General features: G+C 39.4%; 1 protein-coding gene and 1 long non-coding RNA gene across 2 annotated transcripts; one reads left to right on the top strand and one right to left on the bottom strand.

Moving 5' to 3' along the window:
* Positions 1-2,315: 2,315 nt before the first annotated feature.
* Positions 2,316-3,405, bottom strand: LOC138737715 (uncharacterized). The gene is made up of 2 exons (XR_011341170.1): positions 3,254-3,405; positions 2,316-2,529 (listed from the first exon to the last, which is right to left on the bottom strand). It is a non-coding gene; the product is annotated as an uncharacterized lncRNA (long non-coding RNA).
* A 2,473-nt stretch (positions 3,406-5,878) lies between these two features.
* prdm13 (PR domain containing 13) lies at positions 5,879-15,856 on the top strand. Its single transcript, XM_069888317.1, has 4 exons — positions 5,879-6,019; positions 8,100-8,231; positions 8,357-8,477; positions 14,376-15,856. The coding sequence occupies exons 1-4, from the start codon at positions 5,879-5,881 to the stop codon at positions 15,854-15,856; spliced, it is 1,875 nt and encodes a 624-aa protein (XP_069744418.1).
* The last annotated feature ends 916 nt before the right edge of the window (positions 15,857-16,772 follow it).

Below are 16,772 nucleotides of genomic sequence, written 5' to 3' on the forward strand. Positions count from 1 at the left end.
AGTTAAATTGGCAAATAAAATATTAAATAGGCAGTGGCTCAAAGCTTTGAGCCTTTTAATTTTCTTTGGTATTGTATGAAAATCCTGTTTGAGACGTGGCATTCCTTGGAAAACAAATTAGAACTTTATTAGGATATAGGCAAACAAGTAGCAATGTCTTATTTTCTAAAGTTGTTGATCGTGTCTTGTACTGTTTGCAATATTTATCCGACAATTTTGCTTGAAAAATGCTCACTGACCAGTTAGTTAATTAGTTAAATAACGCTGTACCAGTTTTTACACCTGCCACCAGTTTCATGAAGTAACAATGTATTGTTCCGCTTACAAATCCTTACTAGAAACTGAGATAACTATTATGGTAACTAAACCTGGTCTATTTGCATCTCATTCCCTTCTTCGTACATAGACCAATCCAATTGCTCGAGCGATTTTCATGTGTTTGGATCAATAACTGTCAGAACGTTATTCAGTGATGAACCATAGGTTCCATGAAATTCACCAGCTCGATGTATGCTCGCATCTAGCAATGTTCTAAATTTAATATAATGTGATGCCGTTAAAATTGGTGTAGAGGTGTAGAGACATAAAGTGTAGGTGAGAACTTTAGTGTATAGTTAATGAACTACTGACACGTTTAAACACATGGATCATATAATTAAGGACAAATACAACTTAAAAAAAAAACAGGATTTATTCGCATCTGTATTTCATGAACCTTCGTGTATTATTGTTGAGAGCTGATGAATACAAGGAGGTGTTAACACAGAGATAAAACATTCTAAATCAAACCTTGCAGATATGAAACCTAGCTTCCTGGCTGAACAACAAGGCCCCGTTTTATGGAGCTTCATGTCATTTAACTTGCAGGCTATAGTCAGATTTGTTTATTGGTCTACAGCCTACTGACATTTAAAAGGCTGATGCGCCTTTTGTTTGCCTTCGCAGACGTGGTGCTGCTCAAAGCACGGCTCTGAAAGCAAATCATTCTGTTCAGAGCAGTTTTGACAATTTCACAAACTTTATAGATAGGAGCAACATAAAGTGACATAGTCCTCGTCTCCTTTCTCGTCTCCTTTCTAAAGGGTGTTTTAGTCGAAAAGGATCATTTACGCCTCTCTTCCGCCCGTTTCAAGCACATTTAGAAAAAGTCTATGTAATGTTAAAGATAGGGCTTGTGCACGTGGAATAATATGGCAATAACTTAATTTCTAAGGCAAGTATAATGAAATATTTTTCGCGCGTTACTTTGTCAAAATAGCGTTATAATGGAACAAGGAAAAATGATGCGCATTGAAAAGAAGATTTTTAAACTTTACCCATAAAGTTGCAAAACGGCATAGGTAAGCTAACAAATAAGCTTTAGTCTGTATTGTAAGGCGCTAGGTTATTCAGAAGGATGGCTGGAAATTGGCTAGTTACTGATCTTGTCGTGTCATACAATGAAACCTGAGAATTTCTGTCACTCTGTGCATATGGTCCCGAGTGCTTTAATCCCAATTAGGGGCGGCTGACACACGGTTCTATTCATTGAGCTCAGGCTCTGAATTCATTTGCCTAGAAATGAACTTCATAAATAGGGTCTCTCCTAAATGTGTCCAATAGCAAGGAAAATCGAATTGAGTAGAGAACTCATTCTAATGCGATCGAGTGAGAAAAGGTATGAATTTATAAGGTGCACCGAAACATTGCAATTCAACCACAAATCTCTGGTCTTTTATCTTCAACACTTCAACCGAAAACAACGTAAAAATTAGAGAGTTCTGTTTAAAAAAAAGTCGGTTGACTTCTTGCATACTGAAAGCGCGGCATAAAGGCATCTTCATAGTTAGGTAGGGGAGGGGGTTAAATCTTAATGCTAGACTACTTGCATGGGAAGAGAAAGTTTGTTTTAACAGACGCGAAGAATTAGATTAATTCGTGTTAAATTGTAAATATTCACATGGTGGGATCTACAAATAATCTCAGTGTTGGCAAAATCTTAGTGAATGATGAGTAATTACCGTCGATTCTGTGTTATTGCTCATTTACGAAATTAACGTTCATCTGGACAAACTTGCCTCCCACGTTTTAGATAAGAATGGATTTACCATAAAGATGGTTTTATTTTTCCGATTCTTACCACTTTGAATATCTTCGATATGTTACAGCAATTTCCTTCATTCGAAAATAGCCCGTGAAATCAAAACGTTTAACGTTGACTAAAATTAACACCTAAAAAACATTAAAAAAAACCCCGAGAAACATCCTCGGGAACAGTGCAGCAACAAAGTTGTTCTCGGGTTAAAACAAGCAAAAAAATTCCCTATACACGGGAGTTCGCGAGAACTTCAAATTTATTCCACTTCTTGTCTATAATTAAGTTGGCTCAATATATAGGCATTCATGCTGGTTTGAATGTAATGTTGAACCTTCCCTAGCCAGAAGCATTTTGATATGTTGAATGGAGCTCCCTGGTGGGACATTGGCCCAAGCTGCTGTGGCTCTGGACGTCTGTTGTTCCTCAACATTCATGGCAGATTATCGGGCAACCTGTTAAATCAAAAAGAACATTATGCCAAAAATGTTGCTTGATGGCAATGACAGTTCAACGGCACGCGCAAAAGAGCTCAAGCTCCTGCATGATCCCTTATCAAACTGTATTTTATGAGAATCCTATCATTTTTCGTTGGTGTTTGCAAAATGTGGTTTGGTCGCCTGTTAAAAAACCTGTGACAGCAAGCCCTGGAATGTTTTGATTATTCCCCAGTACACAACATTGTCCGAGAATAAAGCTGAAACCATGTAATTAATGTGTCCTTTTATCAGACACAATACAGTCGTTCAAGCTATTTAATTTCATTTAATTTTCCATCCCATTTGCTTCGAACACTGCTTTACTTTTAACACCCCGGCTTTCATTCCGCTCCTGGTCCAATGGGCACATTAGATTGGTTTCACCCTTGCTTTTTTCGGCGGAAAATATAAAAGAAAACGTGTTCTTTCCCTCTCCTCTGGCCAATTTATTTCACTTGGAATAGTTCATCTTTAAGTCCGAGTGGAAAAAAAATTGTCGGGCTGGTGTGAATGATTTCAGAGCAGGCCCTATTATTTTTCCCTGGCTGGGAACCAGTCACAATTGGCGAACATTAATAAATAACTTTCCTCCCAGTCAGATTTTACATGGTTCTATTGATAAAATTGTTCGCGTGTCGTTCACGCTTTGAGATCATTAAATAAAGTATGGAAAGGCTCCACAAATAGAGCAGTGGGGTACCTTGCAGTCCAAAGCCATCTACCTCTGCTTGTCCAATTTAGCTTGGTGTCATCCTAAAGTCGCCAGGCCAGAGGTTACGGGGACATGTTCTTGGGTTAAATTTATTAACTTCATGAGTTTTGTTTTGCACTGAATTCCACTGAAGTGTTATTGGAAAGGTCAGACCCTAGTTTTTAAAAAAAATCTGTTGCGCACAATCGGAACAGTACCTGAACGTTATTCTATGTCGATTATGATTACATAATAAAGGACAAGATTCAGATTAATTTATTGACATGTAATCCTATCTGATATGCATTCCATTTTAATTTGTTTTCAGCGGGAATAACATTTTAGGAAAATGGATGTAATTTATCTCGGTATGGTCATTTAATTAATTACTGCTGGTTGATATAAAGATATAAACGTGGGGTTGAATGAAATTTGTACTGATTAAGTACTTATTGACACTGTCAATTAATACACTTACAAATCAACGGCAAGCAAGAAAATTGTAGCTTTATACAAAATCAAAAGTCTTTGTTAAATAGCCTACCCTAATAATTAACTTTTTTTTGCAGCATTGAGAATCGGTCTCTCGGCGATTTCACAGTACGTTTGAAAGGATTGTTCAGCATTTTGCTGTATTTTTTTCTATAAAACACACAAACCTCATGGCAACCCGTGGAAACATTAAATTGATAATATACGACGATGTTTAAACTTTCACCGATGTGCATCCGGATATGTGATCAAGGTAAAGATTTATACTTCGGCTGGATGTATCAAATGCGCTGTGCCGCTATTTACTTGCTTTATTTAAAACATTCAAAGCTGTTGGATAATGTGTAAGGTGAATTGTAAATCAGAACGTTGTTATCAGCACCTTTCAGTGCCATCCCATAGGAGAGTCTTGGAAAGTTAGTATTGAACTTTATATTTGACACGATATTAAATACGTCTTAAAAGTATGAACACGATTTAAGAAAAACAAACAGAAATATATTACTATATAAAGTACTGAAAATCTTGAAGCGCTGCACAGGAATTTATTTGGCATTTAAAAAAAAAACAACCAAACGTATTTAAATAGAAATAGGAAAAGAGCACGTAACTTTGTTTGAAAAAACTGATCTTCCGGGAGAAATAGTGGCGGCGGAGTCAATTGTATTATTTAAGAAAAGGTTGGACAGGTATATGGATGAGAGGAAGATGGAGGGTTATGGGCATTGTGCAGGGAGGTGGGATTAGAAAGGGGTGTTTGGTTCGGTGCGGACTAGAAGGGCCTAATGGCCTGTTTCCGTGCTGTAATTGTTATTATATTTAATACACTCCTTAAGCTTTTAGATAATGCATCAGCTTCAATACAAGATTCAATAGCTAAAATGTTTTACTTTAGCAAACACTTTACTTATGGCCATGTATTATGGCAGGCGAAGGACACATTATTTTTCCTTGACAGAGGCTCTTTTTTAACCTTCGATTGAAAAACAGCTGCAAAATTATTGTTCATTTGATTTCACGCATAAAACGGCAATTCTAAAGGGCAATCTAGCAACAGTGGCCTTTAAAAGCGTTGAGGAGATCGTGCCAAGGCAGAAATAGTCAACCTTGTATTCGTTTTTCGGAAATAAGATGTGAGGTAAGAAGTATCACATTATTATTTCTCTACGATATACTGTATTTAATTGAAAGGGCGATTGAAAAAAAAACTACACGCGAAGTCACTGTTTTCATATATGATCCAGAGTTCCCAGATGATAGAGCCAATTAATTACTTAATTAGCCCAAAATTGGCACGCATTTTGGAATCATTGGGTTAAGATAATTCGGACAACTGCACAGCCAACAGTTTAACCGAAGAGGTGGACAAATGTAGATGATAGTTACCCTGAGTTGATAGCTACTTTTCTGGTGTTCTACCATCAAGTACCTGCCCTGTTTCTATGCGGCACACGCCGAGTCAATAGAAGTTAACAAGTCCTCCAAACATTCCTGCTCTCTTTGTTTAACTGGGATCCACTCCTCTGAGAAAATAAAAAAAACAAGGGCGAGAGAAAAATCTTTGAAGTATATTTAACCTGAAAGGAATCAGCCAAGTAGACTTAACTTTAGTCACTTATTTTCCCAAAGTTTTGTTGATCACATTAAAAGAAGGCACAATTTATGGAGAAATTATACAGTGAATTTGTCACTTAAAATATCGTAACTGTCTGCTGGACAATAACACAAGCTGACGATTAATGGTCCCGCCAGACCTTTGATTCACAATCGCCTTTCTTGCTCTCTTGACAAATTGGATTTTAGGAATGGGGAGGTCGCCTGGGCCATTGTTCTTGGCCATTTCGAGCACTTTATTATTCACTTGGGTAGGGAAAGTCTCCATGTGTGTCTCTCTGACCCTCTTGGCTGTGGCTCGCAGCTGTGATCGCACCAAAACTCTCTCACCAAACTGAGGCACTCTGTGCACTCCTCTCGAACGCAGCGGTCCCCCCTTTGGATAGAAAAAGCGCAGCGCACGGGCTCCAACGCGTCATTTCGCAGGCGGAGACCAGTCTGTGTCCATCTCTCTCTCATCTGTCTCATCTCGCTGTCAATCCATCCCTCTTCGTTCGCTCCTTCTTTCCCCCCTGCATCCCGGGAGCCATGCAAACCCCCCGGAGTTCTGCGATTACCGTGACCGCGGGAAGCATCATCCCAGCCGGGCTCCGTCTAGGTCCCGTACAGGGCATTTTTAGGCTGGGGAAATATATGTCCGATCGCAAGGAGCATTGCAACAAGAAAAAGGTAATATAAATGTTGTACGGGCAGAAATATTTTAAATATAGTCTTTTTCCTATATCACGTCTCGAGAGCGGGAGAGAGAGAGAGCACTAACTTCGGTAGATCGGCAGCAGCTTTTCAAGAAAAATTAGAATTTATTTATTTTCCTCACACTAAACCAGACAAAACAAAATTTCAAGTAAATACATATATAAAACGCGAGGGAAAGAACCCGTGACCCTATGTTCCCAGGTAGTGTTTATTGTCAAGGAGCCGAATTCATCGCTTAATTGCTAATTGTTAGTTAAATGTATCTTTCTACAAATTACCATACTGTGTGAACTTCTGTTAAAGTTATTGACAGATTAGATCTAATTTCGTTAATCCTGTTCGGCTGAAGGGTTCCATTTTATGGTCTACAATTAACCGCACCGTCAGACTTCAATTCATGAACTAATGTTGTCTTGTTGCGATCCATAATCCAAGTAGAAAAAGTTGTTTGCAAGGTTCTTCTAATTCATGTAATTGGTGTGGCCACTTGTTAGCTTTAAACGTGTCCCTAGTTAAACAGACTTGCGTTTCTGTGCCTTGATTTAAATAATATTTGGATGAATTCAGTTTATGCATTTGGTGAAGAGGTTCAGCAGAAGAAAAATATTGATAGCTCGACACTTCCCATCCAATAAACCTATATTTACTTATTAGTGATTGAATTATTAGGAATAACACGATGAATTGCAATTGTCGCAGTTCGGCTACTTGCGTCGTTGTCCTATTAGAACGAGGAACATACACGGAACACGTATTTATATGTGCACATAGTCGAAAAGTTGTTCAGGCTCGTTTCCAGTGTCTAATGCCACATATTGCCACGGGGATCCTTAAACAGGTGCAGATGCCGTGTCGTATGTCACGGTCGGATTCTTAATTTGTTAAATCCTTTTTAAACGGTCTGACAAACAATGTTATTTATTTCTCGTCTGTTTCGATTTTGTTTCTTTCGGAAGAACCATTCTGTTCAATTAATAGCTAACTATTCCCAAGCGACTTGCAATGACAGGATTGCTCCACCCTATTCTCCCACATTTTGCTAATGTCTTCATTTCACGGCGAACGATTAACGCTGTTCTTTCCAAAGTCTGTCATTTGGAGCTTTCTGTTCGTAAGTTAGAACTTTATAAATCTCGAAAGACATCCTATAAACAAGGAAATAAACCCTGCGTGCAGCGCGAAATTCGATTGCACCATCAAATGCCAAATGTGAATCACTACAATATCGGCCAATGGAAATTCTCATGACCATATTGTAGAGCCTTTGAAAACTGAAACGGACCCTTTGACCCAAGTTGTCAGTTTGTAAAGTCAAACCACGTTAACATGAACTTGATTTTATAAGACTCATAACAAAACTCGGATTCGTAATTGGTTGTTGGTTGATAAACAGATTGGATTGGATTACTTCTACTAGTACAGTAATTCAAATTTGAACTAAGATATTGTCAATTAGAAATATCGAGAAATGCTTTCGAAGTATCAATATACATAAATTCAGACAGTTGAAACCCCACTGAAAACTCGCGGCTTTTGTGGCAGTGTGAGGCTTAACGTTTAATGTTTATCTCGCTTAATCAAGAGTATGTAATCCTAGGCCAGACTGGACTCCACACACACACACACACACACACACACAAAATGACGCGCGGGTTGGGGCAAATACTCTTAGTTTTTGCAGCCTCGACTAGTTTAGGGCCCGGACATCATCAGGTATCTTCAGGTCACATTTTCTTTGGTACACTATGCGAGAACCTTCATTCCATTGTGATAAGTACAATTTTCCATTGCAAGCACATTTACCATCACATACCCTGTGCTAAACCAAATTTAAAATACTACAGGTTAAACACACACGAGTATGTCTTTTATCTTTTATTTATTTTTGTTTTAATCATGTTCTTTATGCAGGCCCTTGTCGGTACCATTCTAAATTTTACGATGTGAATTATGTTAATTGCAAATAAACTAACGAAGTGAAGCGACTCTTAAGAGTCGTTGTGGGATAAATCAGGGACCTTTCCTGAATTGCAATCCTGGGGATGTGTTTCAGGTGCGCTTTGTTAGAGGGGATTTGGTTGATGAAGCAGGCGACTCCGTCCCGGAATGGACAGAGTTAATCCGACCAGCCAGGCATGTCCAAGAGCAGAACCTGGAAGCAATCACCGACCTTCCAGGAGGACAGGTACATTACATAATTGTATTTCTGGCACATACGCGGTTTTCATTAATCCAAGGGGGAAAAATCTCTCAATATATTTATTTGGTAACATCTAACGTTTAGGAGATTTCATCTGCTTCTTTTCGCAGATTTTTTACAGAACATTGAGGGATATCCAGCCCGGAGAGGAGTTAGCAGCTTGGTACTCCAGTTCTCTGGCTCAATGGTTGGATATACCAACCACAGCCACACCGACCCACGATGAAAAAGGTAGGGGCAATCTACTCAAGCCTCGTTGGATATAAGTTACAGAAATGAATACCAGGACGTTTACCGTTTTAAATAGGTTTCTGAAGGCTTTCTGCAGAAATGTTTAAGAGAACGTAATTCTACCATGATGACTGGTGCACACACCTTTTGCGTGCACAAACACATGAACGCAACATATAAGTAACTACAGTATAATATACCTAAGAGCGGTGCTATTATTTAGTTATAAATCTGCATCAGAACCAAGTTTATACCAATGCTTAAGCGCTGCTCTCCAATACAATTGTAAGCATAACAACCCGGTTAAAAGATTTGAGATAAACTCGAGAGAGAAAAATATATTTGAGTATGTTTCCCTTTTATTTTTAACACGACCTTCACAATGTTAGGAGAGCTGGAGTAACCGCAGACATCCAAAGACATTTTAGTTGCATCATCTTAGTTATATTACAGTCTGTATTCAAGACATAACTCGATGAAACGGACTCGATGCACGCAGAAGGGAAAATAAGAAACACTAACTCTTTTTCGTTGAAATTGGTCCACCCGTTTACAGTTTAGACATAATCGTAACGACCATTGCCTGGAAACAAAGTGAAAGCGTCTATGGTGCCTGGGATCATATGTGTATTAGGTTAGAATTTGGTGCAATCGTTTCCAGACTCCTTGGCATAATCTAACGCATGAAATTGTTAGTGAATAAGCCCCCCCCCCCCATCCTTCCATTGCCATAAAAGTTCACATAAGTGCAATAAATTGTTAATATATTTAGAAGGCAAATTAATTCCATAGTCGAACTGTAAGCAGCAATTGTTCTTTTTGTTTACTTCTGTTACCGTCGATAGCAGAGCGGCCATTGAAATTGATTATTGCCTGTTGCTTTATTAATCAGTTTGAATTTGCAATGATGAAATTTCAACCATACTTTGTAAATTGCCGTTCTTTCAACATTGCTGGTTACCTGGGAGTTTTTTAAATCTGCATGACAGAATAACAGAGGGATTGAGAACCAAAAACATATTTACTACCTTCAGTAGCAATTCGCTGGCAGGTTCGCATGTCCTTGATAAAGGCCAACTTAATACTCACACTGGGTAGACAATTCTCGGTTCTATTGTGCTCCAAATAAAAATCAATTTATTGGAAACGTCATCAGCCTATTTATAATGAAAATAATTTAGAAATACGACTGGACACGTTGGCATTTTTTTTACAGAAAATGCATTTGTAAACAATGACGATTGACGTTTTGTTGTAGCCGAATCTGTGAGGTCTGCGGGGTGGGGAACAAATACTTAAGAAGGCAGTAATGAAACATTATATGTTTGAAACACTCCGCAGGCCACGCGGAGAATTTGGCTAAGGTGCTGAGTTGTTCCTGCGCTTTCATTTTTTAAAAAAAATATCAGATTCCAAAAGCAGTCTGTAGTTTCCCAGATTTCTGTTATCTTTGAAATCCACTGTTTGATAGACGAATCAGAACAATGAACCGGCAGAGAAACGGATCACGAGGATTTGAATAGTAAAATATTTTCAGGAGGTCGCATGTTATCAGGAATGCTTTATAAATGTATGTAAACTCATGCATCATTCGCCATTGATATTTTTGAATCAAAATGTCGTCATGGATGCATCTCAACACAATTTTATCTGGTATAAAACACGAAAGTCTGCAGACACCGTGTTTGAAATAAAATTACAATGCTGGAGAAACTCCGCAGGGCAAACAGTGTGAAACACGAAAGTCTGCAGACGCTGTGATTCCAGTTAAAACACCGAAATGTTGGAGGAACGACGTATGAAGGAGGGTTCTGGCCCGAAACGTCGACAATATATCTTTGCTTTTTTGGACTCTGAAAAGACCGACTGAGTTCCTCCATCATTTCTGTGTTGTTGGGTCAACCAGTGTATTTCAAAGTCAGCAAGGAATCTGAAATGATTGCATTACAGTTTAAGTGAATGAATTAACTTAAAGGATCTGAATAAGTCCTTAAAGTAATAATTATAATTTCGGTATTAGCGTGTCAACAAAATATTGATTAATTTTAGTGTCGGAGGCGATTCTTTGGATTATTTAATCACGCCTGTTACTTTCAGGGTTTATTAAAAGGCAAATACACTTTACAATTGATGGTGTCTCCCAAACATCGTTGATCTTCTTAACTTGTATTTACACTGCATTACTGCATTGAGCCCGGGTATCGACTAAGTTTGCTAGATGTATCTTTGATGCATGTTTCCTGTTGAGTTGCGCACTGAAATAAGACTTCAATGTCAAGGTAAAAGTCAAATTGAAAATATAATTAGACAATCGCCGGGTTTTTGGCAGAACTTTGCTCCTCCTTATCGCTGGCTATTTCCTCTGTCCACAATAATAGGCTTCAATTCTAGAAAGGTTTACAGATACATAAATGCTCACAGAATTTCAGGACAAGTCGTACCTTAAAGATTTTGTTAGGTATTAATGTGTACGAAATTGACCCACACGAAGGAAAAAGGCAACACAATTTATGCAAGTTAGGGAAGGGTGAAGGTGTGGAGTGCAGTTGGCCTTCTGGTAGAGTATCTGGAAGGCGCAATTGTCTCCAAATTGTATACCGGTCCAATATTATTTTCTTCTAAGCATTACTAGGAAAATATATCTAGTGTTTGAATTCAGCTGTCACCTAATTCAGTGTTTTCAAACTTTTTTTTCCCCACCTTAAGTAATCCCTATGCCATAAGTGTTCTGTGATTAAGAAAAAGTTGGAAAACCGCTGGTCTCATTGAGGGAGGGGAGGATGGAGAGATTTTTATCATCACTAATCCAAGCCGCGGTTAAACTGTAACGACAAGTGAAATTATTTCTTGGATTCTGTTAACACAGCGACTTAATAATTATAAATACATTTAGCTGAATATCTCAAAAATAAATATACAAACCTCTTCTTGAGGCCTCTCGTCCCATTCGCACAAAAGACCACCTACCATAATCCAATGCGGATCGGTTGTGCATGAGGGGCGCCGAATAATAATCTACAGACAGCGTTGCCACGCAAAACGACTGGTGTATTTTCCTTCTTTTGTAATGCAGTGTAAATACAAGTTAAGAAGATCAACGCTGTTTGGGAGACACCATCAATTGTAAAGTGTATTTGCCTTTTAATAAACTCTGAAAGTAACAGGCGTGATTAAATAATCCAAAGAATCGCCCCCGACACTAAAATTAATCAATATTTTGTTGACACGCTAATACCGAAATTATTTCTTTTCTTTGGCTTGGCTTCGCGGACGAAGATTTATGGAGGGGGTAAAAAGTCCACGTCAGCTGCAGGCTCGTTTGTGGCTGACAAGTCCGATGCGGGACAGGCAGACACGATTGCAGCGGTTGCAGGGGAAAATTGGTTGGTTGGGGTTGGGTGTTGGGTTTTTCCTCCTTTGCCTTTTGTCAGTGAGGTGGGCTCTGCGGTCTTCTTCAAAGGAGGTTGCTGCCCGCCAAACTGTGAGGCGCCAAGATGCACGGTTTGAGGCGTTATCAGCCCACTGGCGGTGGTCAATGTGGCAGGCACCAAGAGATTTCTTTAGGCAGTCCTTGTACCTTTTCTTTGGTGCACCTCTGTCACGGTGGCCAGTGGAGAGCTCGCCATATAATACGATCTTGGGAAGGCGATGGTCCTCCATTCTGGAGACGTGACCCATCCAGCGCAGCTGGATCTTCAGCAGCGTGGACTCGATGCTGTCGACCTCTGCCATCTGGAGTACCTGGACGTTAGGGGTGTGAGCGCTCCAATGGATGTTGAGGATGGAGCGGAGACAACGCTGGTGGAAGCGTTCTAGGAGCCGTAGGTGGTGCCGGTAGAGGACCCATGATTCGGAGCCGAACTATTACTTTAAGGACTTATTCTGATCCTTTAAGTTAATTCATTCACTTAAACTGTAATGCAGTCATTTCAGATTCCTTGCTGACTTTGAACTCAGGGAATTGAAATTGTATAAACTACGGGATTGTGCGTTTTGCAAGTTTCATCCTCAAGATAGAATTAATATTTCTTAAAATGGTCATCCATTTGTGTAAATCTGGCTTCTGTGTAAATTAAAGCCGTTTGCTTGACAGATTAGCATGTTTGTTCACTATTTCATGTTCTTGTTTTATTAGGCGTTTTAACTTCTGACAGAATTACTCATAATTCAATAATAAAACCATTGAATTTGAGCATCTCTTCTTACTATCCATTTGTTCAGTGCAGGAAATATTCGAGGAACGGGTAATCACACTCAAGTTTCCTAAGATCGTATTAGTTTTAAAACTTTATCAGACCATTTAATTAGTATGCAATATTAGAAACTGTATACAACAGCTTTCAAAAAGTGGCTTTCTCCACACACTGAAAATGATATTTTCATAGGTAATTCAATGAAATTTTGTTCCGAAAATACATTGAAGCAGGCGAACTGAACATTTTGTTTGAATTTGCATTTATCTTTCAAATTGATGTCAATGTTACACCTTTTCACGTGCGGTTTAGAAAGCGGGCAGCTTGCCATCATATCTTTAGCTGATGTCGTTGAAGCCTCCGAGCTTCTAAAGTAATATCAACATTTCAAGATCATATGGTTGGCATGGAATGAACTAAAACCCCACGTCTGAACTGCAACTGTAAGAATAATTTATCTGGGAGAATGAACGCCGTCTGACGCGACTTTTAGTTCTGGTGTGTCACATGACAAAATTAGAATACAAAATATTGGTGAGCCAGGAAGACAAAATCATTTTAGTGCACTGATTTTTCATCAAACAAGCAGAGGATTAACGCAGATATAAGCATAAAAATTGCAAGTTTGTCTGAGAAAGAAAGATAGCAGAAGACAAAAACACAAAAGGGAAAATAAACGAAACGTGATAACGTGAAATAAAATGACAGAGGAAAAAGAAAGAAAGGTAAACGCAAAATCAAAACGCTGGAAAACTAAAAAGATGAAACAATAGCAAATCAAAGAACCAGAGCCATGCTTTATATTGTACAATGAACAGTTTGATACCATTCTTTCTGTGCGATATGTACAAATGAGGGCACCTCAAGGAATTGTTACTCTTTGAATAGCAATGTTAATATTCTGGGTATTGTTCCTATTTTAATGAGAAGCTTATGATATATAGATTGCTCTTTGAGCTATTTGTTCAACTCCTTGCCATACGCCTCCTTTCTTCAACATCAACAGATGGGCTAAATGCATTGTTTCAAGCACCGCATGATTTCAAGGAACAGCTGTTATCACCTTCAAGGCTAGTAAAGGCCAAAACATTAACTGTCTAGGTTGTATATGTCTGGTCAGGCTTACTTTTCTTCCTTAGAGAAGAGAGAAATTGCATAACCGACGTGGAAATGCATTTTCAACATCCTGCCAATCGATTTGCCTTAGAACTTACTTTTAAATTCATTGCCAAAACTGTTGGGTTTGCATCACCGTAACTGGCCTGACCAAGTTAGAGATATTATAACAAGTGACCAAGTGTTGCAAACGCCTCCATGGGTTATTTTTAGTAAGTAAGGGTTTGTTTGTTTTTTGCAACCTGTATCTTATTTTTATGTATTACTTCTGAAACAGTTGAAAGACGAGCAACAATTTGAAAGCCGTCACATATTCACGTTGCTAAATAACTCCTGTATTTTTCGTTTGTCGTTGGGCGGCACGGAGCGGTTAGCGCAACGTTGTTACAGCGCCAGGAAGTTGGGTTCGAATCCCGCGCTGTCTGGAAGGTGTTTGGACGTTCTCCCCGTGCCTGCGTGGCTTTCCCCTGGTTTCTTCCCACCCTTCAAAGCGTTGGCCGAAAGGGCCTGTTAACCTGCTGTTTGAATAAACTAAAACAAATTTGCAACATCACATTAAAACTTCACTTCTGTTTCTCTTTTTTTTAAGGCGAGGAGCGTTATATTTGTTGGTACTGCTGGAGAACATTCCGATATCCGAACACATTGAAAGCTCATATCCACTTCCATTGTACTCTGAGTAACGGCAGGGGCTTCATCAATAATGACCAATGCAGAATTTCGGAAACCTTCAGCAGGTCGCCGAAGACTGCAGACATATCTAGCTCATTAAATCTGAGGAATGGCCATCAAATTTCGCCCGTTTTGTCAGAAGAGGTTAAAAATTCAATCTCGCCATTTCTGGGCAAAATTACTCTGACCAGGAAAACAGCGGGAGCTGAGGATGAGCAGGACAGGGCCTTGGACATGAGTGTTAATTCAGCCAGAAACCATGCCCCTCTGATGACGATCAACGGGGCTTCTTCAATGGGCAATGCAATGGGCTTTCACCCTGGGATTAGATCCGCGTTCAAACCGACGGGATTATCAAAATTAATGTCGTCTGAGCCAAATGGAGACAACAGTTGCAAAACAAATGGAATGGGCTTCAATAAACTTCTCACTAGCATGAAGGCACCACGCTCTGCCAGCGAGACCATAGTAGGAAATCACCCTTCCAAATGTATCCATTCGATAGAGCCCTCAGCCCCGACACTACCCTGCAGCAATACAACCAGAGGGTTTCCTTTGTTTACCAACTTTGAAGAAACGTCTGCATTCAAACATGTGGAAAGGGGCCTTCACTCTAGTTTGTCTCCGAACCGATGTACCCCGATTCCCACGGGCCTCCACTTTGAACGGTTCTCCATTCCTCCCTTTGAAGGAGTTAAGCCGTTCTCCGGGGAATGCAACATCCCCATCATGCCCTTGACAGTGTATAATGGCGAATTTCTCTACAGTCCTCCCTATTACCCCTTAAAATTCCACTTCAGCAACTTGATCAAATATCCGGAGACCGTCACCTACTTCGGCAGTCCATCTCTCAACCCGGAACTCGGCTCCATCACCACCAACATTGACCGAGAAATTGCAATGCACACCCAACAGCTTACAAGCATTGCTGCAGAAAAGAATAGATCCAGACTGGAATCCATGTCAACCACCACCACATCAAGTGGCAAGCCCAAAAAGGGCCACCTCTGTTTGTACTGTGGAAAGCTCTATTCTCGTAAATACGGTCTGAAAATTCATATGCGGACACACACAGGGTACAAACCTTTAAAATGCAAAGTCTGCCTTCGTCCTTTTGGAGATCCCAGCAACCTCAACAAACATATCCGTCTCCACGCGGAAGGAAACACGCCTTACAGGTGTGAATTCTGTGGCAAGGTGTTAGTGCGTCGCAGGGACTTGGAGAGGCACGTGAAATCGAGACACCCAGGGCAAAATATGCACAAAACAGAGAACAAACTGGAACGTTCCCTGGAAGAGAACGAGCAAAAAAGTGACCACAGCAATGAGAGCGACGTGGATGTGTGTTTTACTGACGACCAGAGCGACCAAGATTCAGGAAGGAACAATGATCAGTGAACAGAACGGACGCGAGTTAACACCAAATGAACCAAATAAATCCCGAATACGCTTGAAGCGTCTAAAACGCCTGTTAATTTTGTACATAAGATTGTGCCTTCCGGTGACCATTATCATATAGGGTATTTATTAGGATGAACACTATTCAAAGCTCTATTCAATGCAATTATTGAAAGCCGTTTAATAATTAGCGAATTTTAAACATCTATAAAAACCGCCCAAACTTATTTCCAATCAGATTTTAGCTGCTGTAATATTATCATTGCGTCAATCGTATTAAACAGAGCAATCCTCAACTGGAAGTCATGAAGATTAATAAATCGTCGGGACGAGAATGAATATGAATCGTTTAGGCAAATGTGTCAGGGCCAAAATTCTTTACTGACAGACAAAGCTAAAAGTGACATGTGATGTCGAGCTGGGAGCAGTGATTCAATTTTGTGCGAACTCGCGTCCTTCAAGGACAAGCATTAAAACACTTATATAACGTGGGCGCGAAACACGACAAAGGGACCGTTGTGGCGAGATTGGTGGTTAAGCTTTTTAAAAGACGGATCCGATTATTTCGATCATCTTTCTGTACACGTTCTTTGGAGACGTATTAAAAGCATGAATCTGAACGTACGTGACAATGCTATATATAATTTTAAAGAGAGTATAATTTTTCGTGATGTCGAAAACATGTGAAGTTGATTTTTTAACATTGAATGTACCGTGCACTTATTATTTGTCTCTCCCTTCCAATACTTTATGCGCGAATTTTCAAATAAACTTTTAAATCCAAAATACGTTGAGTTTGAATTTACCTTTGAAATTAAAACAGTACTTGTATTGGTTTTTTAAAAAAAATTCAGGGGTATAATTAAATAAATTCCACCCCTCTCTTGCTTTACTTTTCTTATTTCACCTTGTGCGG

Source organism: Narcine bancroftii, chromosome 6 (genome assembly GCF_036971445.1).
Source record: "Narcine bancroftii isolate sNarBan1 chromosome 6, sNarBan1.hap1, whole genome shotgun sequence".
Classification (NCBI taxonomy): Eukaryota; Metazoa; Chordata; class Chondrichthyes; order Torpediniformes; family Narcinidae; genus Narcine; species Narcine bancroftii.